This window comes from Pangasianodon hypophthalmus, chromosome 12 (genome assembly GCF_027358585.1).
Source record: "Pangasianodon hypophthalmus isolate fPanHyp1 chromosome 12, fPanHyp1.pri, whole genome shotgun sequence".
Classification (NCBI taxonomy): Eukaryota; Metazoa; Chordata; class Actinopteri; order Siluriformes; family Pangasiidae; genus Pangasianodon; species Pangasianodon hypophthalmus.
Window position 1 is genome coordinate 6,911,978 of NC_069721.1, and position 21,900 is coordinate 6,933,877.

The window sequence follows — 21,900 nt, forward strand, 5'->3', positions numbered from 1 at the left end:
CGAGGAAAGCAGCTGTTTGTTATTTGGTGTGATATGGAAATGTGACAGATTGCCTGGGGGATTAATATTAATTATGATGCTGTCACTCGGATTAGCTCTTCTTCATTGTTTTGCATCGAGAATGGAATTCATAATTCCGGAAATGTTGTTTGAAATGTTGCCATGGTACCGAAATACAGATTTTCTCAATACTGATTAAAAAAAAGGCTGTACATTCAAATTGTCGTGCATCTTATTATACAATAAACTGTAAAAGAACTAACAGCTTTCTTTACATTAATACAAACAGGAACAAGACTGTTGACAGTGTGGCTCGTGGTTAATATGATGGCAGTCTCTTCAATCAATATAATTTTTGAAAAGGATTCATTTTTGACTTTGAGTCAATTACACACTGACTCTGAATCAGTTCAAACTGATATACTTTTGCTTTTTATTTATGAGCTGCACTGCAGACTCCTCTAATCTAGACTGCTTCAGTAAACTTGAGAGATGAGGCAACTCTCTCATCTCTACAACTATAATCTATTGAAAGGAGATGAAGCATGACCTAAAAATCATCGAGAGAAGTATGATTGAGAGCTCTGGTGATGCTGTATGAGTCACCTGGACCCTGGAGTCTATAATCACTGATACTCCTGGGCTGGCCTCTTCCCCGATGTCTTTTTTTTTTCATTTCATTTCACTCTACATATCTTTTTAAAGGCTTTGTTACAATTTTGGATGGTCTGTGAAAGCATGTGCATATGCATAAACCATGACTCTGTGACAATACTGCTCAGAAAAATCAACCCTTCAAATGTCTGGGGAAACCCTTCATATGATGATTTTTTTATTTTTATTTTTTTTTTACTGTATATGAAAACTGCAGGCTTAACTTTGTTGCATTTTTCATGTAACTCTATCACAAGTAAAGTTCTAGCATTTTAAAAGCTGGTAACCCCAACAAGTGAAAAGAAAATTGCATTTAAAAAGTTCATTCCAACTACGGTGGAAAAGCATCACAGACATTTCGACAGCCACTAACAGATTCCAACCTGAATTTCATGTTTTGCTATCCAACAACTTGATAAAAGCATGACATTCACTCAGTAATCCCACAAACCACAGGTAGCATGACTTTAGTCATCTTTAGCAAACTTTTTATTACTGTGTTTGCTAAACTGGCTCCTAAACCCAGCATTCATACTAGCAAGCGACAAGTAAATTGTGTTGCTTGTAGTTTGTCACTTATGTGTGTGCACTGTGGTCATTGTGCAAACTGTGATTGTTTTAGTTTTGATGAGAAACAGTAGTAGCCAAAATGTATATCCTGTTTTGTTTGATTTACATGTAACATGCCAGGATTTGTACTTGCTTCTTTGCCGTATTATCAAAGTGAAGTAACTGTACTAGCTATATACACTCACCAGTGATGCCAACCATCTCCTCTACTTCCTTCCAAATTTTATTTTTCTTGGTAATATCTCTATACGCATGTTGATGGTTGATGGTTGAGGTTGTACATGAAAGAATAAGACGAAACCATGGTTATACGTTTTTCTTCCATTTTTGCTTATCGAACAGTAAATGACCGACTTGAACATAGGAACAAAAGTTGTGAGCGGGGAACTGAAAAAAGTCAGAGGAATCATTTGAGCCAATCGTATGAATTTGTCAGATTGAGACAATCTCAGATAAAATTTTGATTTGTAGTGTGATAGTGTGAACGAAGGGTTATCCAACATGATATCTGCAGGAAGATAGCCAAGGCAAGATGAAACGCTAATTAAAAAGCAGGGTCATGCTCTTTTGTTGAAATATCAAGAGATATCATATCAGGCAGAAAAACCCAAGTTTGGCCCAAACCAGAGTTTTTGTCTTTTTGCCTGTTTTAGCCACAGTGACATCTGATGGGTTTTCCCAGACCACCACACATACTGTATAGACTATACTGTTTCTGTTTCCCTTGAAGGTATAACGCGATGTGAGCAATGGACCATAATTCTATGCATGTAAATTGATATTGAAGCTGCTAGATTAAAAAAAAGATTTGATAGCTTTCTTATTTCATTCAGATGCCAACCCTCTTTTAGAATCTGCTGCTTTTAGAAGACCATTGTTCATTGGCAATAACAAAGACCAAAATTGAAATTTCTATTGCATTCATTCCTAATAGAATTATGTAGCATGGTTTTTGTGCATTGCTGTGTAATTATTTAGATTTGCTGCCTGTGCTGGTGCCATTTATTCAAATTACTCTGTAGTGGAATTTGAGGATAAATCAAATAAGAGCCAGTTCAAGTGCACTCACCTGTGTTTCTAGTCCCTTCTGGCAGGAGCTGTCAAAGACCAACAGGAAGAACCACTACACAAAACCCTTCAAAAATGACAGGACATGACCACTCTCAGCAACCCAGTCAGTCAGAGACCCAACATTTCATTTGCACCTTGTCACTCGCTCAAACATCACATTTTCGCTTTCTCTTTGGAACGCTTTGAATATTTTTTTTTTTTCTATTTGAGCAGCTTTGCAAAGCACCAATTCTAAAGATTTAGTAGAGTTCATGTAATGTTTTGAAATAAATAACTGCCTTAGCATGTGTGGACTCAATGAGTGGGTGTAAATTTCAATATTTGCATGGAAGAGTTGCTACTTCAAAACTCCATGGGCAGACAGAAATTATTTTGTCACTTTAAATCAATGAAGACAAAATAATGAAGCTTTGCCAAATCACACAGGAAAGAACAGTTAACAAATATTTTCTGTGAAAGTCTGCATTTGCAACATAAAATCAAACCGTTCTCAGTGTTAGGCACATTGTTAACCTGATTAAATATCCAATTTCAATATGACATGGAATGAGTGTTGTTCAGTTAGACATTTTTCAATGGTAGTTTGTTTTAATCTAGAAAAGTTTGACAGAATTTCCTGTGACCTTTGCATAGGCATTGATTTTTTTTCCCTCTGGCCTTTTAATAGCTTTTGCCCAGACTGTGATGTCTTCAGTCTGCGAGAGCACAGAAAAAAACAGGGGAAAGCTGTTCAGCTGCATTTACCCTTTGTGACTAGAACCTGATTCCAGACTCTTTGATAAATACAGCTTCACATAAACTCACACCTTCTAAAAATAAAGGCTCGAGCCAGAGTTAACTCTTCTTCCATGCAGCGTTGGCTCGTCTAACGTAAACATACAGGCTCACGTCCAGCACGCGCCCCCCAAGCCATGTTAAATAAATCACCCTCTGAAAGAAACTCAAAGAGGATTTTGGCTTATCCCAACACTGTACAACGACAAGATGTTTGGCTTCCATCTTAAACACATGGGCTGGAGTGCAGGAGTGGGAGTGTATGCTGTTCCCATACTGCCTTGGACTCTGCTTGGAGCAGAGCGAGTCGGAAGGTCAGCATTTTCCATCTGATGTGTGAGTCACAATAGTGCAGTGCAGTAATGAGGGAATGAAGGAGAGGGAAATAATAGAAGCTTTGCTTCATCTACCCAGCCAATGACTGGCGACACCTCAGGAGGATTTCTCACACTACATGCCTATATTAGCCACCGCTGTCCAAAAAAAGATAGGGACACTACTATGTACTATGATAAGAGCAACAATTCAGGCATAGTTTCAGTTCTACAATCTGATTGGTTGAGCTGATTTGAAGTCCTGGCAAAAATACTAAACATATGTGCAATAACTGTGTTCTGTATTAATGGGCCAAGTTTTAAACCAATTCAGGGTACACTTACGAATGTTGTCGTCTCTTAACTGCCTATTATGGGGTTACTCTAAAAATTCACTACTCAAGTGTGATGGCATCTCCACTTAATTTTGTTTGAGGCTTTGGCATTATTAATGTCGTCCTGCTCCACCAAAAGCTATGGTCACGAGCTGCTGCTGCTGCTTTTTTTGCCTGTTTGATTGGTCACTTGAATTGAATGACATTTAATTCAAATCCCAATAACACAAAAACAAGTAAACATATAAATAACATCAGCATGGATCTAATATGTTCTGTCGCTGGAAATTTCAGGAAGAGAAAGTTTTATGATGCTAATACACAAAGAAATATATATTGTACACATTTAAATATTATTAATGGAATAAATCTGTATTGGAGGCGGTCTGTGGATTTAGTTTTACAGCTAAAATGGTGCCTGGCTGCAAAAAGTTTGAGAATCGCTGCCCTAGAAGGTATAGCAACATAGCATCAATATTCGATGATGCAGGCAAGTTATTAACAGCATTGAGTATTTTCAGGCTTTATAATATTTAAGTATCATACATAAGGAATCATAGGTCTTATCTTTGTGTGCTTGGTTTTCCAGATGCCAAACAGCTTGCAGTGCAACAGCTAATAATAGGATCCCTTTTGGGAAAAATTCATCTGGCTGCTGACCTCAGCATACACTGAGTGATCACTCAGATAGAAGATGGAGTAAGCCGCTGACCCCAGTCGGTGCATGATAGACAGCTTCCTGTGCTTCAGAGAAAGAGAGTTGTATTATTTCAGGCAATGTTTCAGTAGCTGATTATAAATAAAAATGACATTTTATATTTTATTTAGAACAGGATATTATTATTTTTATGATTAAATTAAATCAGTGCAGTAATGTTGGCCGGTTTTATTCCTATACTAAGGAAAGTCTTTCAGCCAGACTTTTTTCTGTGCTGTATTGTCAATAGAGCGTTTCACATTCTCTTGGTTGTAGGGCAGACGTCTTTCTAGGTTGTGTTGATAAAGGTTTTAAGTGAGAATACTTTATTTAAAATATTGGAGTTGGCGACACACTGATATGACCAAACTGTTATGCTTTTCCAGGCTTGTGCTGCAGCTTCTTTCAGTTGTTGTTTGTTTCAGTCTCCTCTTCAGGAGGTGAAATGCATACTCGTTTGGGTTAAGGTCTGGTGATTGACTTGGCTAGTTTAAAACCTTCCACTTTTTTCCCCTGATCAAGTCGTTTGTTGTGTTGGCAGTGTGTTTTGGTCTTATGCATTTCTCTCTAAACTGGCAGACAGAATGTTTCTGTAGACTTCTGAAGTCATTCTGCTGCTACCGTCATAATTTACATCATCAATAAAGATTAGTGAGCCCGTTCCAAAATGTTTTGGATCATGAGCAGGTTCATTTTCTCCACACTTTGGCCTTTCCATCACTTTGGTAGAGGTTAATCTTGGTTACAGAACTTTCGTGGCTCATCTCTGTATTTCTTTGCAAATTCCAGTCTGGCCTTCTGGTTCTTACTGCTGATGAGTGGTTTGAATCCTGTGGTATGGCCCCTATATTTCTGGTCTCTAAGGCTTCTTTGAAAGGTGGATTGTGATACCTTCACCCCTGCCCTGTGGAGATTGTTGGAGATGTCACTGACTGTTGTTTTTGGGTTTTTCTTTACAGCTCTCACAATGTTTCTGTCATCAACTGCTGTTGTTTTCCTTGGTCGACCTGTTAGATGTCTGGTTGTTGGTACACCAGTGGTTTCTTCCTTTTTCAGGACATTCCAAATTGATGTATTGGCTATACCCAATGGTTGTGCAAAGGCCTTGATCAATTTTCCCTCTCTCAGCTTCAAAATGGCTTGCTTTTCTCCCACAGACTTTTCTCCCTCAGGCCTTCATGTTGGTTTATCCTTTTTAATAACAAATGCAGGCTTCACAGGCAAAACCCAAAACTCAGAACAAGAGTAGACATTCAGAGCTATTAATTATTTAAACAATCAATGTAAAAGGGCTTACCTGGGCAACAAGAAACACCCGTCAGTCAAATGTTCCAATAATTTTGATACGTTTTTTTTAACACTTCCAGATGTAAATATCAGGAAATGAAGGCTGAAATTCTGATCTATTGTCTCATATTCATCTTTTGATCTCAAACCCAAATGCCTTCAGTGTACAGCCAAAAAAAAACAGACTTGGCCTTGCCATTCCAGTACTTTTGGAGGGGACTTTAAGTTGTGTCTCCAGTGCCATACCATGCATTATGTATTGTTGTATTTGTACTTGTCTATGTACTTTTACATCTTAACTTTTAAGAACTTCCCCGAAACAATCCAGAGAAGCAGTTTAATAAATGTGGCTGTAAATGGCTGTGGGCTGTGCAATAAAGGTGGGTACAAAGATAGACATAGTTTTCATGGTCATATTTTTTTTCATATTTTATTTATTACATATTTAATTCAATGAATTACATTAAAGGAATTTATAGCAGTTGCTTTTAGGCAATCACTGAGTTGATGTCTTTCAGCTGACCAAATCTTTAAATGCAATTTTCTCCCTTTCCGCTTTTGGTAATAAACAGACTTTAAAACAAACTTTTCATTGATTTTCAGTTCAGGAAAGCACATCGTTTTCAGAACTTTACATAATAGAAAATGTCAAAATTGCACCATGTGAAGGATTTCCCAGGCAGCCACACAAATACACTACAGGGTGTCCGAAAAGTCTCCATACGCAGGGGACTATGTATGCCAGCACCACGTGCCTCCATCAGGGGATGTTTGTGAACGTCCAATTCTTGGTTGGTCCGCAACAGTTCCAGCCTTTTTGAATTTGTTAATAAGTTTGGCAACAGTGTCATGTGTGATGTGCTTGCCATGTGTCCTGTTAAAGTCCATCGTAACAGCTTCCTGATCCAGCCATGAGAATGATTTCAATACATTCTTCTTTTGTCAAAGGCATTCTTAAAGGCTGTCTGAAAAAAATCCCCAACATAATATAAACTAAGTATGAAAAATTTTGGAAGATATTTTGCTAAAAAGTGTTAATTTCACCTATATATGGAGACATTTGGGACACCCTGTATACTACATCCTGGAGTACCTGGTTTTTGTAGAGAGGTAATGTCACAGATCAAATCCTAACATTATGCATTAAAGGAAAATGACAAATAACCATTAAATCATAAAACACTGACCAACAACTGAGTTTAAACCGAAATTGTATGGCAAGTTTAATCCTACTTGGCACTGTTTTTATGATACCCATGTTGACTTTCCCACATGACTCAGAAACGAGTAACACCTAGGTCACACTGGTGGTTAGTAGAGGAGACAATAAGAAATTGATTTTTAAATAGGTAAGCACTTCAAAAGTTCCGTTTTGTAATATAATTTTGTAAAGTTTTTATTTTATTCTCTGTCCTTTTTTTTGGATAGAGAAGAATTGGCTAAGGCATCCTAAAAACAGAATATGCTTTTATTTTATTGCATTGAGTTTCCAGATGTGAACATAGAACTCATACTAAAAGTAGTTTGATCCTTCATTATTTTACACCACACTTCTGTGCTTCTGTGTTGTTTCTTTTGTCTGACTCACCTGGTGGATTATTTGACCGTGTTGCTAACGTGAAAGAGCTTGTAGTTAGAAAAATAAGAACAAGACAGGAACGTGGAACACACAAATGGGTTATTGGCTTGATGATCAAACTTACCGTAGGTGATGATATACTGTATACAGTCTGTAAGTCTTTCCTTATATTAACTGGATGTATTGGACTTTTCTTAAGTGCTGCTGTAAATTTGTTTTGACGTTCTGAGGCTCTGTGTTGTTGTAAGAAGTGTGTTGGTGTTGGTGTACATCAGTAGACATTGTTAACAAAGAGATCAGGTTTTGTTTGCAGACAACCCACAGAAATATGCAGGAACAATTCAGCTGACAAATTGCTCATTATCAGTTTTAAGAGCAATCACTAAACCCACTGACTGCTTATTATTGTTTTATTATGTATTGTTCATACAATTATCCCTAGTCCAGGTGAGGTTTTTCCATATTTCATCTGTCTAGTTTTGGTGAGCCTGTGTCCAGTGTAACCTTAGATTCCTGTTCTTGGCTGTCAGGAGTGGAACCCCATGTGGTCTTCTGCTGTTGTAGCTCGTCTGCCTCAAGGTTTGACATGCTGTACGTTCTGAAATGCTTTTCTGCTCAGCATGATTGTAAAGAGTGATTTTTTGAGTTACTATAGCTTTCATTTCAGCTCAAACCAGTCTTGCCATTCTTCTCTGACCTCTATCATCAACAAGGCATTTCCACCCGTAGAACTGCCGCTCACTTGTGTTTTTTTTTTTTTTTTTTTTTTTTTTGTACCATTCTGTGCTATAACTATAGAGACTTTTGTGTGTGAAAATCAGCAGATTCTGAAATATTTAAACCAGTCTGTCTGCCAACAACCATGCCACGGTCAAAGGCACTGAGATCACATTTCGTTCTCATTCTGATGTTTGATGTGAACATTAACTGAAGCTCTTGACCTGTATCTACATGATTTTATGCATTGGCATTTTGCATAATGAATTGCATGAATGTGAAGAGGTAAAGATATTCCTATTAAAGTAGGTGGTGAGTGTATAATTAAATATATGCACGAGACACTGTTTGAAAAAAGAAAAGGTCTAGGTATAAGGTTAGGGTTAGATTTCAGTGTAACATACCAGTAATGAGCTGCATTAATAATTATGTCAATGGAAGGTCGTAACAAGGATAGTAAGTCGTGTGTGTGTGTGTGTGTGTGTGTGTGTGTTTCCTTGCAATACATCTCATCCTAGCATCTATTCCCAGGCTCTGGATCCACCATGACCCTGACCAGGATAAAGTGCTTACTAAAGATGAATGAATGAGCCAATTAGCAAAATTAGGCTAAACTCATCCACATTGCAGTCCCTTGTGTTTAATTAATTGCAGAAGCCACAACTCATGATCACAATTAAAATACAATAACTTGAGCAAACCTAGTGTTTACCTCATCACTGTTTTAGAAAAGTGTCAGGACTATGATTAAATAAAGATAAAATGTGTTAATTGAATCTTATTTATGTTCAAGCCCTATATTTTGTATCTCAGCCTTGAGGCTGCTTATTATTTTGTGTTAATGGACTATTTTAAGCTCACATCAGGATAATATTTGCACTTAAGCTGTTAAGAAGTTTATAGGGTTGAAGAAGCTGTAGTGTGTGCTGGGGAGATGGATGTTCTTGTGCTCTCACCTGAGCATGAATCTGTGTGAAGAGACGTGATGTGGTGTGTTGAGCATGCTACAGTAGCATCTAATGTGTGCTCTCTCTCTCTCTCTCTCCTCTCTCTCTCTCTCTCTCTCTCTCACTCCCTCTCACTCACTTTTCTTAGACTCACTATAGTGATGGAGAATACATAATCAGACAGGGCGCTAGAGGAGACACCTTCTTCATCATCAGTAAAGGAAAGGTAAGATTTCTCTCAGACAGACAGGCACGACTGCATATCTTCAAACGCTGTTTGTGAGATTTGATTGTCTTAATGCATTAATTCAGATCCTCAGGACTCAAAAATGTTGCTCTATGATAACAGGTGAATGTTACCCGAGAGGATTCGCCCAATGACACTGTTCATCTGCGTGGCTTGGGGAAAGGGGACTGGTTTGGAGAAAAAGCTCTTCAAGGGTAAGTAAATGTCGTAACCCCTGCAAAGAGAGGTGTCACAAAAAAAAAAAATATATATATATATATATATATATATATATATATATGTATATATATATATATATATATATATATATATATATATATATATATATATATATGTATATATGTATATATATATATATATATATATATATATATGAGTGGCAGCCTGGGAAAACCTTTCACATGGGGAAATTTTGACAGTTTCTACAAGTTATGAAAACTGTATATTTTCCTGAAATGAAATGTTTCTTCTTTTTTTTTTTGCATGTATCTCAAACACAGCCTTTTAAAATCTGTTTAAAAGTGACAAAAATCCCATTTAAAGATTTCATTCTAACTCCATTGAAACATGCCCTTACTACCTCTACAGTTCTAATCTAATCTATTGAGTTTCGATCTCATTTTAAAGAATTATAAGCTTATAATGAGAAATGAGTTATCACTTTGATTATCAGCTTCGTCCACATCAGTCTCTGTCTCAGATCACCTGAGGTAAAAGTCACTCATGGTCTCACTCAACAAGAGCCTCATCGTCTCTTCACTCCATTGATCTCTGTTCTGCTAACATTGCTGGGCAAATGATTGCTGATTCATTCAGTCAGTTCTGTTTCTTGTTATTATTATCCTTTTATTGGGTCATTTAAACATTTTTAAGCCTGCGGTTATCTGTACAGTGTGGCTAAGTGCTCTTCTCTGTTTTGATGATGATGTGACAGTGCAGGAGCATTGCGAACATTTTGAAAGCCAGTATCTGATTACACATTGAATTGTGTCAAATAGCTATACAAACATTTAGTTAAATCGTGAGAGGCACGCTTAGCTAATATGGTTGTAGATAACTTTAGGCAGAGTGACGGCATTTACCACTGTTTGTTACACAACGTGATCTTTGCAGGCAGACACCAAAGTAAGGTTAGAAAGTAGCCTAATTAATAATAATTTTAAAAATTCATGTTGTTTTTATAAGATAGTTTTGTAAAGTAGGTATTGGCAAAGTCTCTTCTAGGCAGAAAAACTCAAGAAATTTTTGTCAAACCTGATATTTTGTCATTTTTTGACAGAATTGACCTACAGCGAACTCATTACAGCGACAGGTTTTCTCAGACTGCTACACAAATTTGCATTTATCATTATGAGAAATGATAATTGTTAACTGTGAAGAGGAACAATAATTACATGTCAAACCATAGTCACAGTACTCAACACCTGATCAATCTGTGTACATCGTCAGAATGTTTAAAGCACCTTATATTGAAATTCAGACCTTTTCAGACCATTAGTGCGGGACTATCTGATTTTCTAGTGCTCCCAAAACACCTCATGATGACTTCTGTAAGTTATCAGCATGCTTATTTGAACAATCAACAATAGAAAGTCTTAGCTGTTGATTGTTGTATTGATGGATTGACTGTATAAACTGTCCTGTAGCTTCCTGCCAATAATTGTGTCTGCCTTTCACAGTTAACAGCAATTATGTGTTCAATAGAATTGTTTCTTCCAGGTTCAAGCCTAATGGACTGCTTAATTGGAGGAATAATTGTCTAAACAAGGACACCACTTGTAGTTGTTCTCAAAAAAAGCATGTCTGAGAGCAAGCATAGGCAGTCGGTTTTTACATGACTAGAAGATTGTGGTGAGGAGGGGATATGATGGCGCTAAGGGCACAGAACTAAAAGAGGAATTGCTTATTGAAAGATCCAAAGAGACGAGCAGGGTCAGAACAGTCAGACTCCTGTCTTTCAAGGTGAATTCATGAATAGGTGCCATTTTGCCATTGTAATGCTGAAAAATTAAGCTTCAGTTTTCAACATTTATGTGACCATTCAGAAATGTGTTAACCCATTTCAGGCTGCAATATCCTGTTTCTAAAATGTTTCTTTGCTGATAGTGGCTTCATTCTGCTCTTAAATGAGTAACAGGATTGAGTTTTAGCATAGTATTATCAAACTCTTCGAATGAACTACCATTCCTGATATTTTTTTAATCATAATTTACATAATTCAAGCTATAATTTGGGTAACAGGATTACACCTTACTAGCCAATATCATAATATTATTGAAAATAATATCTGTTGTCTGAGTGTGTAGAGCTCTTCTCTGTTTTGATGATGATGTGCCAATTCAGTTGACAGCCCCTGAAGTGAATTGTGGCACTTACAGTAGCTATACAAGCATTTTGTTCATTTGGGAGAAAAGCACACTTAGCTAGCTAGACATTGTGTTTGTAAACCATGTTTTCATTCAGTATCATTGGAAATAAAGAAAAAAATAGAGAACTTATTTTTCCTCTTCCCATGATCTTCAGGAAATGTGGATATTCCTGTTGAAAATGTGACTTGATTGTTGAATATTCCAAATATTTCATACAGGTAAATGTCACGGGAAGAAAAATGTACATTTTTTATAACTTATACTGGATGACTCATGGAAAATGTTTTAAGCATGAGATGTTAAATGCATTCCCACTTTAATGCAAAAATATTCTGATTTTGAAGTATTTTAATCATCATATTTTAAGGTAAAGTGAAGTTATGGTGGAATGCTGTTTTCCTGGTGCTAGAGATTTTATTAACGTTTGAATTTAATTATGTGAGACCTGACGATAGGTTGTTGTGAAGGACGCTTTAATCCAACTCAATCTATCTGTGTTTAAAATACCTTTTACTTTTACTTTACATAAATATTTGTAAATGTAATATCCCTGGGACACGAATGTCACCACAGTCATGGGAGATCAATTATAAAAATGCATCCACCATTCCGTGTTCAGATGAAGCGCCACATTCCTGCTCAGCTGAAGTGCTCTCATGTTTGTGTTTGTTTCTTCTCATTACGCTGAAGAATTCTGTCGGCTCTGTCAGATATTTCCTCTTTAATGTAGGTTAACATGGGTGAGGTACGAGGCAAAGCATAGTAGGAACACGTAGTGGAAGAGGACGGTGGTGTGTGCATATGCTCCTAACAACAACGGTAATCAGTTTAATGACGCTTGAGTGTTGCCATTGCAGTAATGGATTTGGGGAAGTATTTTGGTAAACACGGATAATGAACGCTTTTAACATTCTTTTAATCTGCCCTTTGGTGGTTGTATGACGGTTCACAGCTCGGTCATGATGCATCTGGTGACTGAGCACGGACGAGTCTGCTAGCATATCACAGTGGACCATCAGAGACGAGTAAAGCTCATATGCTCTCACACACACACACACACACACATGCACAGTAATCATGCGAGGGCAATCCGTATTCCCAGAATGAAGTGAGTCCTTGGCAAGAGCAATCTTCCATGTGTGAAAGGGACACTGGGGGCACTGGTTACTGTGGGAGCCATATTGATTTTCTGATGGAATGGAATGAGTAGGTGAATTTTAATCAGAAATTAGAAGAAGATGTATCGAACAGCTGAGCTTTAAAGAGTGACAGTGGCATTTCAAAGACATTTTAATCCAAATGTGTAATAAGTTTCTGTTTAATTTGTCCTGCAGGGTCACGTGAACCTACAATTTGAAAAATGAAAACATTAGTTGCCTTTTAATGAATAAATCTGACTAATACTGATGACATGTACGTAATGTCAGTGTTCTCTTGAGATTCAACCTGGCAGACAGACAAGAGACAAATATTGAGTGTTATCATACACCTTTTTCCTGAAACCTGTTTATTCCTCTGTGTGTGTGTGTGTGTGTGAGACGATCTTCTCTCAGTCTTGTGTTTAATCTCTTAAGATCAAAAAGTGAGCAGTGAAGTGACAGCATCCTAAAGAGCAGGGCACATGTGGGTGAACGAGCATGTGGGTGATATGACATTTGTCACTTGTCGTGTCAACTATTAAAGGAGTGCTGTGAAGTTAATTCTGAAGAGCTTGTCACGATGCATTGCTGCAGTCACGTTTGGGGATTCGTCTTGTTTTCTGTAGTGATGGTGGTATTATTTTGCACATTACTCATATTGCACATTCATGTCTTTGCAGCAGAATGCATAAAGTCATGCAGATACAGGTCAAGAGCTTTAGTAAACGTTCACATCAAACATCAGAATGAGGAAGAAATGGGATCTTAGGACTGACTGTTGCATGGTTGTTTATGCCAGACAGGTTGGTTTGAGTATTTCAGAAACTGTTGATATCTTCAGAAACAGTCTCTCACGCTGTCTGTTTTTTTTTCTTCAGCAGTCATGTTTTGGTGTGCCTGTGCCCACTGTAGCCTCAGATTCCTGTTATTTGAGTTACCATAGACTTCCTGTTAGCTTGAACCAGTCAATTCTCCTCTGACCTCTCTCCTCAACAAGGCGTTTCTGCTCCCAGAGCTGCTGCTCACTGGATACTTTTTTCCCCAACGCCAATTTGTATAAACTCTAAAGACTGCTGTGCATGAGAATCCCAGCAGATGATTCACAAAGTGACACATCAAGCTTTTTAACGGTTTATAGTTACATCTAATGTTGTGGAACGTCCATGGGACAAGTTAGTTCCTGTTATTACTTACATCATAGCAGCTATAAATAGTCATTCCCTCACCAGCCTTTTAATAAGACAAAAAATGAAGCTTGTCAGGATAAGAAAGTTAAGAAAGTCCTCTATTCTTATTTCCCATGCTGGAAAACTTACTAACCATTGCAACACGCTGGCAATGTAGACTCCTTCCATGAGTGTTAAGTAAACGTTTCTTTAGAGAAAACTTCACCATATCAAGGATTATATTTTACTTAATGTTTTTTATTTAGCTGTAGATTATGTAGCTCGTCTGCTATACGTCTGCTATACGTCTGCTATTCAAGTCCCTGTGAATTAATTGCTATGATAAAAACAATAACGTATTAGAACAAGTGCATTAATATAAACTTATCATTTGAATTACAGCCTGCACTACAGTCAGAGTTATGCATAGTGTAATATACTTTCTAATGATTTCCCATTGAGATCTATGACTCTAAGTACAGTATTACCATGTTGTTTGTTTTCCTTTGAGAACTTTCTCTCTGTATGTAAAACCAGTGTCTTGTTAAATGGCGAGCTCTTTGATGTGATCTTAAACTCCCTGGCACTGACGAGGAACGCTAATTGGCCATGTGGTGTATTCGTTTTAGGCTGAAAGGGTGTTACTCTTCCAAATGCCTCTTCTTGATCTCTGTCCCTTTGATCTCACCTTTCGCTGTCTGTGGTAATTAGCACACAGTCTTGTGTGTTTGTTAGCGCTACGCTCTTTAGCAAACCAAATCACCACTTTGTTGTGCTTGTTGGTCTGAGGCAGTCTTTCATCTTAAACAATATTTGGTCATTCCCAGTTATGTTGTGGTGAGATAAGGTGTAAAGAGACAATCGAATAATAGCAGTGATGAAAAGGCCCAGACGTTTGATGTGAAGTCAACTTTCATGTCAGTGATCCTGTTCAGCCACTGATTTAATTGGTAGTGATTAAGATAATCTTTTTCACACATGCTAACTTTTCACATCCATTGCTTTTGCTGATGTTCACCTGTTAGAGCCAAGAATGCGCAAATACCTGTAAATCTCTAATGACCGCACCAAAGGTCACTGTTGTTTGAATTATCTACAGCTGTTACTTTAATGGCTTTGCTCTCGATTTAGGTCTATGAATAACTTCAAGGACTTTTATTAAGGTTCTTTCATTGTAGGCGTGCTTTCCTCCTGTGCCCTGAAGGATTTGGATTCCGACTGTGCAAGGTCTCGGTTACTGTTCTACTCTTCTTCCATTTCTGTTCTCACCCCACATGCATTTTTTTCCAGTCGGATTGACAGGTTTGACCTTTTCAGCATGGGCTGATGCGAGCTGGTGTGGTATATTCTGTATATTCCCGGGCCAGACGTTTAACAGATCACTGGTGCATGCCACTGTTCAGCTTGGTTTATCTTTGCCATCTCTCTTTTTTCAGCTTCTGTAAATTCTTGCTGTTTTACTGTGTCTAGTGCTATATCATCTGAAATGATCAGCGGCGTAAGGTTCTGGGGCAACAGTGTTTGATTTTCTTTCAGAAGTGTTGGACTGAACGATTCGAAAGCCAGTTTGTTTGTACCATTTTGCCAATCATGGGAGGGAAATTACATGTATGATGTAATGCTGCAGGGTGACACTGATCGCACCCCAGTGAGGGGACTGGGAGCTATCTGTTTTCACACTTTTGCTGTTCAGTGATGTGCAATGATGGAAACATAATATCAAAGGAGGACTAGCCTGTTGCAGTGGAGCTTCACAAACGTCCTCCTTGCTGTCATCGCATTAAAAAAAGAAACATGTCTCTAGACGTCAGATTGATGACCACAAACACAATCCCATGATAGAAGCCAGAATTCACAGCTGCTCTTTTATCTCACATGTTGATGGTCCATATGATGTGTTCAGGGATGAGGGTGGAACATATGTGCCTTCTTCCTTGCCTCTTCCTAGATTAGTGCTCTTTCATCCTCCTGTCCTTCTCCCAACAACTAATCAGTGAACTCAATCAACTTGGACTGCAACAGAGACTGGACGTAGATGGTTGTTTAGTGTTTTGTTACCATGCTTACCCAGGATTACTAAAATAGTAAGAGTGTAACCGAATGTGAACATATTATTCAGAATAAACAGATAATGTGTTCAAAACAGATGCAAATACAGATTTGAATAAGAGGAACACTTTTTTTTTGAAAGGTCAGAATGGTTCACATGGCATCTGGTTGAGACTAGTGGTGTGCATCAGGACTGGGATCCCGCAGGAAGCAACAAAAAAAGTCCCTGGAGCGAGACATTTTTACTTTCATGTGAGGCACAAGTGAGGACAGAGAAAGAACTTTCATTAATTTGAATATGCGGCGTTGTGCAATGCATTTACAGAATCCTTAGTAACGGCCTGTTCGGGATTGCGATGGTTAAATTAATAACTGTGCAAGCAGGATTGAAGTTCATATCTCAATTATAGTAGTAACAGTGTAGTATAGTAGTATAGTGTAGTAACAGAATTCACAGAGCAGTTTTTTTTCTGGATCTAGGCCACGCCCACTTCAGGTTTAAATCCAGATACAGATATGGATATTTGGAGCATTAGACAGATACAAATTTCATTCATTTTATTCGTTCATTCACTCATTCATTTATTTATTCATCTTCAGTAATCAGGGTCACTGTGGATCCGGAGTCTGTCCTGGAAACGCTGAACGGGATGCCAGTGAATCACAAGGCGCCATGCAGACACACATTCACACACACTTTCACACCTTGGAGTGTATTATGAACTGTAAATTTAGACGTTTTTGTAGATGTGATGTTGTGAAGATGCAGCACTAAGAACATTATGGAAGTTTTTCAGGTATTGATGAACCTTTCTTGACCATTATGTAACAATTCTCTTCATTTCATCATTCTCGTTTGTGGTTAGTTCACAATTTTATAGAAAAGGTGAAATATTTATACAAATGTATACAAAGTGAGTTGAGCTACTGCTGAAAAATATGAGCCAAAACCTGGCATTTGGTGTACAAGTGAAAAACTCCAGGCAAGAGTTACACATAAACACTTATGTGGGTGTGATACAGGCATTTTAGCACAGCCGGCAATGTTGTTATACTGTCACGCTGTCAGCTTTAACCAAACAAACTTAACATGCTTGTCAGTCTTGTGAAGAATGTATATGTATGCTGGTAATGACAAAAGATTAATAATAAAAAAAAGCTTCTAAGCCTTCAATCTCTTCCCATTAAGTTTAAATCACTGTGCCCAAGAGTTCTGTGCCAATAAACCAGTTAAAAGGACAGAAGGGTTTGTTCCATCATCCTGTAATTCTAGTCTGCATGAACAGGAGAATTAAAAGTTGATTTCACAACATGATTAAAGTAATTACAGTCCATTATGATTCAATTCATGTTGTTACTCTTATGAATTATTAACTAATTTTAGAAGAAGATCCAGATCTTAATTATATCGCCATCTGGGAGAATATGCGCTGTAATGGACACATCCACTGAGCTTCTATAATAATAATTCTGTTTATGTTTAATCTTATAATCCCACTGACATTCATTTTAATAATTTTTATTCAAATTACACCACAGTCAAAGCCGAATTGACTATGTGCGTGTATAAAAATAAAGTGAGGCTTTATACTTGTAATTGTCATTTTAATAGCTTCTGGGATTGCGTGCTTTTCAGTGTGCTTTTCTTCATTCTAATGGTCTCCTAGTAAAGATGATATAGAGACTGGGGCCTCATTTATCAGTCATTTAGTAAAGTTGTGTGTAAAGGTTTACATAAGGCAAACTGAACTAAAATATTCTGCTGGATTTGCAAAAGTTTCAGAAACGCTGATGTACTCGCATGCATGTGTGCATTTGCATTTAGTGACGCCCACAAAGCTCCATAAAACTTCAAGTGCACAGAGCTGGGAGCACGAAATGAACAATGAGGGTTAAGGCTGAAAGGCAGAAATGGAAGTTATTTTGACTGGAAATGAACAATCAGGGTGAAGGCTGAAAGTCTGTTTAATAATATACAGGGTGTCCCAAAAGTCTCCATACATAGGTACATAGGGGAACTTAACACTTTTTAGCAACATGTCTTCCAAATTTTTTTATGCTTCTGCTTTATGCTTTTAAGCATAAAAAATTTTGGAAGACATGTTGCTAAAAAGTGTTAATTTCCCCTATGTACCTATGTATGGAGACTTTTGGGACACCCTGTATATTATTAAACATATATATATATATATATATATATATATATATATATATATATATATATATATATATATATATTCAGATTGCCATTAAGAATGCCTTTGACAAAAGAAGGCCATGGTGTACCAGGAAAGGATACAGCACAAAGATCATTTAAAGGAACGCATTCAAAGTGCAATTACATGCAGATGTGTTAACACAAGTTCATCATGAGTGGGAGCGATGACTCCGTGTGTAATGGCAATATAATAATAATAATATTAATAATAATAAGCAAGTGCCTAAACTTCTGTCAGCTGACACAGATGTTTATGACTTAAGGTTATGCGCAGGCAGAATGGCCCGTCTACTATTTATACGCCACCATTTCTTTTTTTTTTTTTTGGTGTCTTAGTTTATGGGTTTGTATTGGCTCGCTTTCTTTATTTTTCTTTTAATATTCTTTAATTAATGCCAATAATATAAAATAACGGTTAACATTTTGATCTAAGGCAGAATTTTGAGATAAGTCAGAGTTTTGAGATGTCAACACTTTGATATAATTAGTCATAATTTTGAGATAAGTCAACATTTTGAGCTAATAAGTCATAATTTTGAGTTGATAAGTCAGTATTTTGAGATAATAAATCAGAATTTTGAGATAATAAGTTAAAATTTTAAGAGAAGTAAAATTTTCAACATAGTTCTGCTGCCAGAAATAAAGAAAACATGTTTATACATTTTTTTTTCTTTTCTGCCTAGCTGGAATGGGCTTCCATTTGGGAAATGAATTTTAAGCCGCATCAGGAGAAAAACTTTCAGATTGCTGATACAGACAGGAGTAAAATCGCTGTGTAGCACCTCTAAAGGATGCCGTTATCTCAATTCCCCGTGGAGAAATAATCACTTTTAAATGGGGATTAAGTGTGTTTACAGTAATGACTGTGATGAAGTATTGAAGTTGCTTCTGTACTGACACTTTGTCTCAACAAGAGACAAAAGTCATGTAGCAGTACAGCAACCAGCTCAGCATCTCTGATACAAAATTCCAACATTATATTTCAAGCATTTACAAGAATACAGAACTCATTATACATGATGTGATTGGTTGTGTGATTATTGCTTAATGTACATGCAGCTTGGCCATCCTTATGATATGAACATGTTGCTTCATTATTGGGAGACAATTTTGGCATCATATTCGAAGTATTTTTTTTTAAGCATTAGAGATGCAAACTGACTGGATGTGTGTGTGGGTGTGTGTGACCTGCATGGACACCTGTATTCAGTGCTTTAGTAGAGTGCAGCTGCTGGAAGCGATCACTGAGGGCAGAGCGTTCCAGATCTCCTCCTCTCTGTACGTTTCCCTTAACACAGACTTAGAGCTTGTGCTACACTTTAGCACAATGGCACATGGCATTTCAGTGATGGAGGATCTGAAAGGTCTACAGTCTGCTATGGTCTCTTTCAAGTCTGAACTCAATTCCTGCAGTGAGGAGGACTTCAGTGACACAGAGGCGAGCTATACAGAGTAATTTCATAGATATTGCTGCTAGAGTTACTGTATTGTGTGTATTCAAATGATTGATTACTTGTCTATGTTATTATGTTGGGTAATAACACTTGAACTGTGTTAACCATTTACAAGGTAAAGGGTAATAATATATAAATAACCTTTTCAGGATGTAAAAGGTACTAATTTTATCAATTGCTATTATTTTGGTATTTGATTTAGTCAAGTTTATATAATTTTCTTTTTGGGTGAATTGTCTTTTTATGAATTTTGCTGACATTTTCCTATATTTCTTATTGTCTACTGATTTCTCTCTGTGTTTTATGATTTTTTGAATCCTGCATATCGACTGCAGCCATCTCCCCCCAGGCAGGATCACATGACCACATTTTCTATATGCCCTAATGAAGTGATATCCACATGGTGCTCTGGCTCATAAATTAATCAAGAGTGTCGAACGGATTTGACTGTGTGTGACTGATGTGTCATTTTATCTTTCCACAGAGAAGACATTAGGACGGCCAATGTCATTGCTGCTGAGGCTGTCACCTGCCTGGTCATCGACAGAGAGTGAGTTACATCTGTTTGGCTCTTGGTGTCTTTGCGTCTGTGTTCTCAATGCCACGGCGACTTTATTAGTCTTTCATTCCATCACAAAGTTTTATTAACATGTTACATGCCCATGGGGAACAAAGTACAAAGACCAAGCTACACCTACTAAAAACACAGAAACAATGTTTCGTTGTATAAAGTGCGGCCGCATGTGAAAGAACGGCCACCCTTGGTGAAATACCTCACACATCATGGTTCTCCAGTCTTAGATCTCCAGAGACAGAAACCCCCCTAGTGTGTTTGACTCTACTGAGCTCTGAGGTGTGTGCTGCTAAAAATACACAACCCCACCACCCACAAGGAGCATGTTCCGCAGGAGAACAGCGATGAATGTGCTCCCACTGGCTATTAAAATTCTCTTGTTTTGGATGCTGTACATCCATATTGGCATTTTATCCCTGAGATGGTTATGCAATGTGAGTGGAATTGGTCTGTGCGTCTAGTCTGATGTCAGAACTGTGGGAAGTCTCAGAGATGTTGAGTCTGTCCATACATGTCCACAGTGCACTGATATAGACCACGATCACACCTCTACAAGGCCAGTCCAGTTCTCAAGTCTGGCAGCTAGTGCTCATGGAACCTGACTGAACCAGCTTGCTGTTTCCTAAATAAACTGTAAAATATCTCAGAAGATGAATGGTCAGTGGGCTACATGCTTCATGCTTCATGTTCCTGAGAGACGTCTGAGAGACGTCTATATTATTTTACTGGAATTCTTTACTAAGAGTACAATGTGAACTCAGCCAGCAGTAGCTGTTGAGCCTATAAAAGTCAGCACATCATATTTCACAGCTGGTGTTACATGTGTCACGTTACTTATAACAGTCTTGTAAAATATATTTTCAAGAAAGTAATGGAATTTGGAATTTAACCTTTACTCTCAAATGTATTGCTAATTGTAAGGTATAGGTGCAATACAGCCAAAAATGCCACTTGTCAAGACTTACACTGTCCCAATCCTAGTGCAAGAGTGGATTAAGGAAGGAATAAAATACAACGGGGTGGTGTATTCTGTCTCGAAGCATCCACCAAAGTGGATTATTTCCCTATAACAGCTTGTCCAGAAATACTTTCTCTTCTACTACAGCGGTTTGCCAGTGATTACAATTTTGAATTTATTATCACACTTTTTAACTAGTTATAGTTAGATTTACATTGCATTACATAACAAAATACACTTCTTGTCATTTTACCAAGAATCCGGAACTCCTCTGCCCCGTTACTTACCATTACAAAGCACTAACGCCCTTACAGAACACTTATACTTACAATATATCAATAATTATATATTTTTCTTTGTTAAACAGCAACACATTTCTTAACCCTTCTACTGTTAGTCTTGGATTATGTGGATCGTCTGCCAAACAAGTCCCTGTGAATGCGCTGTTGTACTAGAACAAGAGCATTAATTAATTAATTTATTTATTTATTAATTAGTAAACATCTCATTTATGTTTCAGCTGGAGCTGCTGTTTTAGAAAATGAATCACCACCTTCAGATTTGAGAATTCAACAGCACTGTGATCTACAGTACTGTGCAAACGCTTAGGCACATGCAAAGAAATGCTGTAGAGCAAAGATGCCTTCAAAAATAATGAAATTAAATGTTTCATTAAAAAAAAAACATTAAAAAAAAAAGTGGTCTCATGTAATATGCTGCTTTCTTTACTGACATCCAAACATTTTTCTGTAACATTTAATTTAATGTGCTGGAAAACTAA

The 21,900-nt window shown here is 37.4% G+C and overlaps 1 protein-coding gene across 2 annotated transcripts in view; it reads left to right on the top strand.

The window, feature by feature from the left end:
• prkg1b (protein kinase cGMP-dependent 1b) overlaps positions 1-21,900 on the top strand; it is a 155,894-nt gene that overhangs the window by 112,872 nt on the left and 21,122 nt on the right. For both annotated transcript variants that reach the window (XM_026915240.3, XM_026915239.3), the window contains exons 6-8: positions 9,094-9,171; positions 9,295-9,386; positions 20,072-20,137. In XM_026915240.3, coding sequence (XP_026771041.2) covers positions 9,094-9,171; positions 9,295-9,386; positions 20,072-20,137 — 236 coding nt within the window. The remainder of the gene's footprint in view (positions 1-9,093; positions 9,172-9,294; positions 9,387-20,071; positions 20,138-21,900) is intronic.